The sequence below is a fragment of the Caretta caretta genome, chromosome 1 (assembly GCF_965140235.1).
Source record: "Caretta caretta isolate rCarCar2 chromosome 1, rCarCar1.hap1, whole genome shotgun sequence".
In the NCBI taxonomy this organism is placed as follows: domain Eukaryota; kingdom Metazoa; phylum Chordata; order Testudines; family Cheloniidae; genus Caretta; species Caretta caretta.
In genome coordinates this window covers 311,091,900-311,100,447 of record NC_134206.1, presented here as the reverse complement: position 1 = coordinate 311,100,447, position 8,548 = coordinate 311,091,900, and the positions used below count along the sequence as shown (strand labels likewise).

General features: G+C 42.5%; 1 protein-coding gene across 4 annotated transcripts in view; it reads right to left on the bottom strand.

Annotated features, from left to right (window-relative positions):
• Nucleotides 1–8,548, bottom strand: part of PTPRZ1 (protein tyrosine phosphatase receptor type Z1) — a 198,494-nt gene continuing 189,946 nt past the window's right edge. For all 4 annotated transcript variants that reach the window (XM_048836185.2, XM_048836184.2, XM_048836186.2 and 1 more), the window contains 5 exons: nucleotides 7,291–7,419; nucleotides 6,358–6,504; nucleotides 4,358–4,500; nucleotides 3,340–3,475; nucleotides 1–1,022 (listed from right to left, as the gene is read on the bottom strand). In XM_048836185.2, the coding sequence (XP_048692142.2) occupies nucleotides 882–1,022; nucleotides 3,340–3,475; nucleotides 4,358–4,500; nucleotides 6,358–6,504; nucleotides 7,291–7,419 (696 nt within the window). In that variant the 3' untranslated portion in view covers nucleotides 1–881. The remainder of the gene's footprint in view (nucleotides 1,023–3,339; nucleotides 3,476–4,357; nucleotides 4,501–6,357; nucleotides 6,505–7,290; nucleotides 7,420–8,548) is intronic.

The window sequence follows — 8,548 nt, the reverse complement described above, 5'->3', positions numbered from 1 at the left end:
TAGACTGGAATATTTATATTTATTTTTTCAATGCCTTAGGTAAAAACAATTAAAACAATGCCAAGTACAGATGTTATTTTCATAAAAACTTCTCATTTCAAAACAACTGAATTTATATTTCCCACAAAAAGTTAAAATTACATGCACATATATGAAAGTTAATCAACAAAGATGCACAATAGTATATCAGAAGACTTTGTTAAAATAAAAATGGATACTAAACTACATCATTATAACAATGCAATTACACAGAACTAGAAAACTGACTCTGTAGTAAAATATAAAAATCTACAATTATAAATATAAATTTGGTCCATGGAATCACTATAGAAGTATTTACAGTAAGTATCAGGTTACTAGTCTAAGTCTCTACTGCATTCTTAAAATGTTGAATATTACAGAGAACAGTATTTTATTTACATTCTACTATATTAAAAGTTATATTTCTATCAAATGTATGGATTGCTATAAATACAGCAAGTAAATTGGATACTAAAAACATGACATGTTTATTTGTAGTTGAGAACCCCCCTACCATCTATAAATATGATAAATTTTAAGTTAAAAGTAAAGCCAGACAAATTGAAAACTAATACTGAAAAACATACCACAATTTCATTCTTAGAAACACTGTAAAATTCAATCAAGTTAGTCCAGACATAACAAATGTATTACAAGAAATCTTTCAAAAAAAGGCACACATTGTTAATGATGTGAGTTTGGAAGTAAAATCATATGCCACAAAAATAACTAATGTTTGAACAGGAGAAGGGACCAGATCATATAATAACTGGACAGATTTCTCCCTGCATAATTTAAAAAGGAAAACAACAATGCTAAATTCCAGGGATGTCTGGGGTGTGCGTGTGTGTGTTTGTTAGTTAAACTAAAGATTCTAAGCTTTCAGCTGCATTTCCATCAGGTAAAGCTGTGCCATTACTGTCCATGGATGCAGAAGGGTTTTCTTCTTGCCTTGTGCTAACAAGACTGAGGATAGCTTTGTACAGAAACTGGTACTGCTCCTACAGAAGAAAAGAGAATACGTTCAATGTGGTGCTCTAAATAATAATGCTAGATTATTTTGTAATACTTGTACACAAAAATAATGTAGCAATTGATGATGAGTCAATTGGTGCTATACAGCCCCCCATCAGTCTACTGTGTGTAACTCATTATCTGATGTGTTAATTCTGTGACAAATAGCCCCCATCTGCATACAGTCTGTAACTCAGTATCAATGGCTGTTGTGCGTGTGCTCCAGGGGAGAATATTTTCTTGTGCATTTTTTTTTTTTTTAATATAAGGGGTGAAATCCTGGCCCCACTGAAGTCAATAGTAAAGCTCCTATTGACTTCAACAGGGCCAGGATTTCATCCATAATGTGAAAAGTTCCCATAACTCTGGAGTAATGGCACTGAACCTACTCTAGGTTTCCATTGTGTAACTGACAGCAGAATTCAGCACACAACTGTCATCTCTGTGTAAGGGCACTGTTGCCCCCTTACTAACATTCAGTGGGGGTGTTTTAGTTCATAGCTCCCAGTGCTAAAAAGGGGGAAGGGTCGATGGGGAAGCAGGACCCTGAGACTGACAGTCCCTTGGAACAATGGGGAGAGGCCAATGCTCCAGGTCAGCCTGAATGACAGGGCGGGCAGGCTAATCAGGGAGTCAGGAGGCTCCATTCTCCGTGTGAGCTGGAATTGCCAGGGGGAGACAGACTGGGGCCGAGCTAAGGAGAAAGCAGGGGCCTGAGCTGAACTGGAGAGCAGAGCTGGGCCAGATCCGGAGGGACCAGAAAAGCAGCCCAGAGAGAGCAGACCCTGTCCTGGGAGCAGAGCGGCAGCCCCAAAGCCAGAGGCACAGCCCAGAGAGAGCAGACTTGCCCTGGGAGCAGAGCTGCAGCAACCAGAGCCAGAGGGGCCAGAAAAGCAGCCCAGGAAGCAGGTCAGTGCTGGGAGCAGAGTCACAGAAGCAGCCTGCAGAGCAGACCTGTCCTGGGAGCAGAGCTGCAGCAACCAGAGGCAGAGGGGCCAGAGAAGCAGCCCAGGGAGCTGGAGGCAGAGCAGCAGCCGTGCGGAGGCAGAGTGGAACTGGAGCTAAGACAGAGTGCAGCTGGAGCTGGGGCTGGAGCAGTCCGGAGCCAGGTGTCGTGAGCAGCTGGGGAGAGTGAGGGGGGGACCCTGGGCAGCGGGCCCAGCACAGGGAGACGCCTCAGCCAAGAGGCTCTGCAGGCCAGGCTTGGATCGTAACCCCGACAGGGCGGGGGCAACGCTGGGAAGAAGGGCCCTGTCACTTAGAGCCTGAGAGCGTGTGGCCACCACCAGAGCGAGTGTCCAACCCGCAGCATCCCTGCAGCAAAGCCAGGGCCTGAGAAGGAGGCCTGGGACTTACAAGGAACAGACTGTGAACTGCCCTGATGTTCCAGAGACACTGTTTGTGATGTTCCCTGCCACAGAGCGGGGTGAAGTGTTTCCTTTAATCTTTCCCGTTTTCCCTTATTCTTTTTAAAATTAACTGTTGATTAAATAACTTGCATTTGCTTCAAATTGTATATAATGATCAGTGGGTCAGAGAAGTGCCCAGTGCAGAGAGAGTACCCCGGAGTGGGGACACCCTAGCCCCTGTCCTAGGTGACCACAGCAGGGTTGGGGGTCGAGCCCCCCAGGAATCCTGGGCCCAGCCTTGTTGGGGTTACGAGGACTCTGCCAGACAGGAGAGAGGAAGGGGAGTCCTCAAGGGCAGGGAGGCCACTGGGTAAAGGAAGTGGGAGTGAGGATTCAGATCCTTTCGCTAGCCCACTTCACTGGGGTAGTGCAGAAGCCAGGAAAGTTCCCCACAGTAGCGGGACTATTCCCCCGCTTACATCTGCAATGAATTTGTATCTGTTCCTACATGGACTTCACTGGAGATTTCTAATCTAATACTGTTTTACCCTTTCCAAAACCACAGATCAGGGCCTTAGTGGCAGTAGGAGTTCACTTTTACTAAAAATTGATCCTAACCATACCAGAGACATTCAGATGATCACTCAAGGGTCTACCTGCAATGTTTGGGAGTGTGTATGTTTTCCTTGGTGAAATCAAACCATAATTTGCAGATTATAGTGCAAGTTTTGTCATGGTATAGGAAGTGCTGCACTTTCTGACTGACAATTATTAAATAATATTCTATCAAGTAGGCTTAAGTTCTTCATATGAAACACTTTATTTTGGAAAGCAGTTTTGCTTTAACCAATGAAGAGATTCACACTGAAAAATGTGATTTTGCTGCTCTAACTCTAATTTTGCCAAAGATGATGCATATATTGAAAAAATATACACAGCTGGCTTATTTACTTACAATGTCTGTGAAGACTCCTGGCCTCATCAAATTTATCATCTTAGCTACCTGATAAACATCCATGGAACTTTCATTTTCCAGCTGATGCATGAGTGTTGTTAGTGCACAGAAAGTACCTGCTGTCACTCCTCCATGCCTGTTGAAAGTTAAAAACACACAAAAGAAATATTTGTATGAACTGGGTCATATTCCCACAGCTGAAGAAGATACAGAAGCCCTCTGAGTGCATGGGGTGACATTCTGTGCTGCACCTCTAGGAGGTGTAGCACATAGGGAGGGTGGCCACTACGATGGCTTTATGCAGCTTTTGCACCCTTCTGATCCTTGGCTGCTTCAAGGCTACCAGTGTAATTTAGACACCCCTATGGCCTGTTTTAGGGCAGCCTTCATGGACTTCCCTATGGGCAGCAACACAACCAGGAATCTCTGCAGCACTGTCACAACACAGCCCAAAGGCAAGCCCCTCTCGCTCCCACGCCTTTCCTGTGAGACCCCCCTACCCCAGGGCTTGTGAGGGGGTCCTCAGGAGGCAGCTTTGTGGCTGTCACTACAGTGCGTGCACTGAGAGAATCCTCCCACAGCTAGAACCAGGGCTGTTTAGTGCTCCTTTATGCTGCTCCTGCACTGTTTCCCATGGTAAAGGGGCCTGAGCAGGGGTGAGGATCTGACCCACAGTGATTTCTAAAGACCAGTGCCTAAACTGTGTATTTACTTCTCGCTATAATAAAAGAATGACACTAAGTTATTTAATCTCCATTGGATGGGAACTGGTTCATCTTTCAGATTAGTAAAAAACAAAGACTCCAAAAGAGAACATTCTTGATGCTGAGTCAAGTGTTTCTCTTGCTGATGCAGATAAAATAACAGAATTGTTCTGCTGCTTTGATTATTTGCTCTTTCTATATGCTTTAGGCCTAATTTCAGTGGATCAGACTCTTTATGAGAAATTAGCATGAGTGTGGTTGGATAACGGCGATGTATGTAGTATCCAAAGCAAAGCAAAAGTTACAATGCTTACTCATCGTGCACTATGATGGGTCCATCTCTGTTGGAACTTTCTTCTTTTATGATACTTATAAGTTCAAATGTTTTACTAATAGGGCTATCAGGATTTGGCCATTTTGGACACTGAAAATGCCTCACTTCAAGTACATAGTCATCCTAAAAGGAAAATGTCATGATTAATAGTTTTGCAGAAATCTAACTCTTCAAAGAATAGACTGCTCTTGTATGGTGTCTTGTGGAGAGTTGTATACACGGTCAATGCTTAACACACAAAATAATTTCTACCATTTTCTTTCTTTTCTCCATTACAACAGGAAATTGGAGTTTCTTATGAGATAACAGATGCTCCACAAATAACTTAGCAAAAATGTGACTTGTTTTTTCAAGACCGATATATCAAGTCTTAAACTAAACCCTAAGAGTGGAGTCTTGCAAGGTATTGACTTCTAGCTCCACCAAAACACTTACGTACAGGCTCAAAATTAAGCATGTGAGTAGGATGAAGTCAATGGATTAGGCGAGGGTGCTTAGTAAGTTTCAGGACTAATCCCTTAAATTTCTGGGGTTAATTTGGTAATACAACCACATTTAACCTAGAATTTCTATGACGTTTCTATGAAAATTAATAGGGCATTTGTATGATTAAAACAAACAAGGCATTTTTGGTGTTTCTGCGTGTGTAGTTATTGTCTATGTTCTTGATGCTATAGCATTCCATTCATGCAATTACTATTACTTATTATTTGTATTATCATTTATTATAGCATGCAAAGGCCCTAGGGGGAGCAAAGCCTCATTACTTTGCACACACATAGGAACACATGAGTTTACAAAGAGTTTACAATCTGTGTCCTGGATCCACAAAGATATTGAGGTGCCTAATCCCCAGATTTACACCCCTGTGAGATGAAACTATGCTGAAGTAAATTCCCAGTGTACACTAGCCCTTACTCTGGACATCTGGAACCTATCTCCTGCCTGAGCCCCAAGGCGATCTACAAACTGGAGGGAGATACATATTCACACACCTATCTTGCCTGCAGGGCCCTGTCTGGTAGGCAAACTCAGAGACTGGCTAGCACAAAACAGCTGGGTATTGGGGCTCCCTTATATCCTTCAGCCCAGTGGTTAGGGAACTCACCTGGGATGTGGGAGAGCACCAGATCAAGACCTGAGGAGAAGGGATTTGAAGAGTGATTAAGTACCTATTAGGTGAGTGACCTGGTCACTGCTCTATGGATTATTCTAATGTGGGTCTCCCTCAATCTCTCCGACTGAAGTTGTTCCACTTAAACAATTGTATAATGAAACTTTAATTGGGCCAGAGAAAAAGTGAGAATCACTATGCAGTCTACTGATTAGCACACTCTCCTGAGAGGTGGCAGATCCGTGTTCAACACCCTTCTTCTCAGAGTGGGGACTTGAACCAGGGGGTCTTCTGCATCCTGGATGAGTACCCCAACCATTGGGCTAAACATTATAAGGGAAGGCTAGCTTATACTCCGCTCCCCCTGGCTGTTTTGTGTGGAGCTAGGCAGCCTCTGAGCATGCTTACCAGCTCAGGTCTGCAAGGCAAGATAGGTGTTTGCCTACCTATTTCCCACCAGAGACAGGTGCCTCCCGTCACCCCAGACTTCAGCATCTTCATGAGAGGGATGAGGTTTAGGATACACTTCTCTCATCAACATCTTCCATTGGCTAATTTAGGCCTTTCCCCAACTATTGTGCTGGCTTTTGGGGATCATGTTCTAAGCTGCCTACCTCTCCCCATTTGTTGTATAGGGCACCTATGTGCCTAATTAAGGCTTTGTGGATCACAGTCTATTCCAGTGTTTTCTAATCACCTAAAAGTTAGGTGTTGTGAAGCTCAGGGGTGCAATGCAATAGTCCCTCTGTGAATCCTGGCCTGTGTTTAAAGGACCTCGCATATTCTTTACATTTTAAAGGTTTTAATGTAAAAAAAAAACTTTAACACATCAAATCCCCACAAATGTACCACTTTAATGATGTTACCTGTGTAGCTTCTAGAATAAAGTCTTGGATTATAAGCTTTTCCTCACTAGACAGACACTTGTGTTCTTCAGCAATCATAGTAACTTTAAAGCTCTCACAATTTATAGGCTCGTCTTTGTTTGGCCAGTAAACAAATTCATCCTCAGCCTAAAAAAAAGCCACAAAGTTAAGTAATTTTCTTTCCAGTTCTCAAAATAAAACAATCCAATGTAGCTGCTTTGGTAGAGAAATAATGCAAAATGTATATAAGTGACAGTCTTAAAGTTCAATTCATGAATTTAAATTTGACATGATTAAAAATGTCTTTTCTTGCCTGTATATTAGGCACAATTTACAGTTCTCAGAAGTTTCCCTGATCATGAAAGCTACGTTAAAAGTCTTTCCCATTTATGAAAAGAATAACCTTTATAAAATGTTTGTAGAGAAAGCGAGACTGTAGATTTTCGTGTTCACAGCTATTTCTCAGATCACAGAAGTTTCTCTCAAGCATTTGCATGACTGTCCTCCAAAATGCATACTCATACACTGTCCCCTTCCCATTCCTCAGGTCTTACCCAAAACATAAAAATAAAAACCCTGAGATGTTTCTATAGCATATGCCACTAGTCATTGAAGAGTGCATTAGCTCATTCTTAAAGTATACATACAGCTCCAACACTTGAGCGTCTCTTTCAGTTTTTACTCAGATAAACTACTATTGTCTTCAGTTGGAGTTTGCCTGAATAAAGCCTCAAGAATTGGTCCACAGTGAATAACACAAGCTGATTTCCCATATGTTTCAGATCAGTACTATCATATTCTTTTAAAAACTGTGTTTGGTAGAGCCTCAGACTTCAAATCCAAGTTTTGTGTTGATCTGTTTGGTGTTTTTAAATTAGGATACTATTATAGCCTACATTGGATCAAACCACAACAATTAGCCATCAATCTTACCATGTTCTGACTATCAGGAAGCATGACTATTAGCTGAGCATTATGGTCCCATATCATTCTCCAAAAATCCTTGATGGTATGTAACAGGGGATGCTGGGTAATAATGAATTCATTACTTTGATAATAACCCTGCAAAACAAAAACATCAGTCTGAGAATTGATGTTCAACAATATATATATTTAAAGGAAGCTTTTACTATACAAAGACAGAAGTCTAAAAAACAGAGCTAGGTGGGCTGTATTTCATGAGACTCCCAGGAATAGAAATGAATGTATGTCAAATAGAAAAGGAGAAAACCAATAAAAAACAAAAAATAAAGTTCATGCTTCTCTCCCTTCCCCCAAAAATGTACTGCAATCAACAAAGGGTTAACTGTGAACTGCCAACTCAAAATAAAAATGCATATTAGCCCAGACATATGTACTGATTGCTCTGCCCTAGCTAGGCTTCTGGAGGGACTGGGGGTATGCAGCAAAAGAATAAATTCAGTTTCCTAAAATAATTATTCTCTCTCTCTGTGAAATACTCTAGCACTTCCCTGCTTTATGAAAGAAAGCCCAGACATACCTGCCAAATGTCACTCATCAAGAGTGTCACTCTCACTTATGCCTGGTAAAATGTCATGCATAAGCAGGTCTGCAGGCAATGAGCAAGGTTTCCCATCAAGTCCTCCTACCAGCTGGCAGAGGCCACTCCTAGGGCTTTTGAATACACAGCCAAGGCTTTCTCCTCCTCTCTCTGCCCCACTCACTGTCCTCAGTGCAGCACAGTGAGGCAGGATAAGGGGCGGAATAAATGGCCAGCACAGCGGACTCCTGGCCCTGAACACATTCCACTCTCTGGAGAGGTCCGTGGTGTGAGGCGGACAACAGCGAAGGGGTTACAAAGGAATCCATGGAAAAAATGGTGCAGGGGGTAAAGCAGAAGGCGGGAGGCGACACTTTATGGCTCCTGCACACAGCCACTAAAACATTCAGAGACTGGTCCCTGCACATGATCAGGGAGGAAGCAAGGCTATGGCTCCCCTCCCCCAACACATGGACACTGTTTTTGCCAGAATGATTCACTGAGGCCTGAAAAAACTTGGTAGCTTTCATTTACCTTTGAAGCTTGCCCATAATTTGTGCCAAATTGTACTGCTTTTAAAAGTGTTGTGCGTTCTTAGTGTATGCTTAGTCAAACTGTAACGTGTTTGAGTGGACTTAAAAACAATTCCAATGCAGCATCCACCATGGAAGAATGGCACGTGTGAAAAAT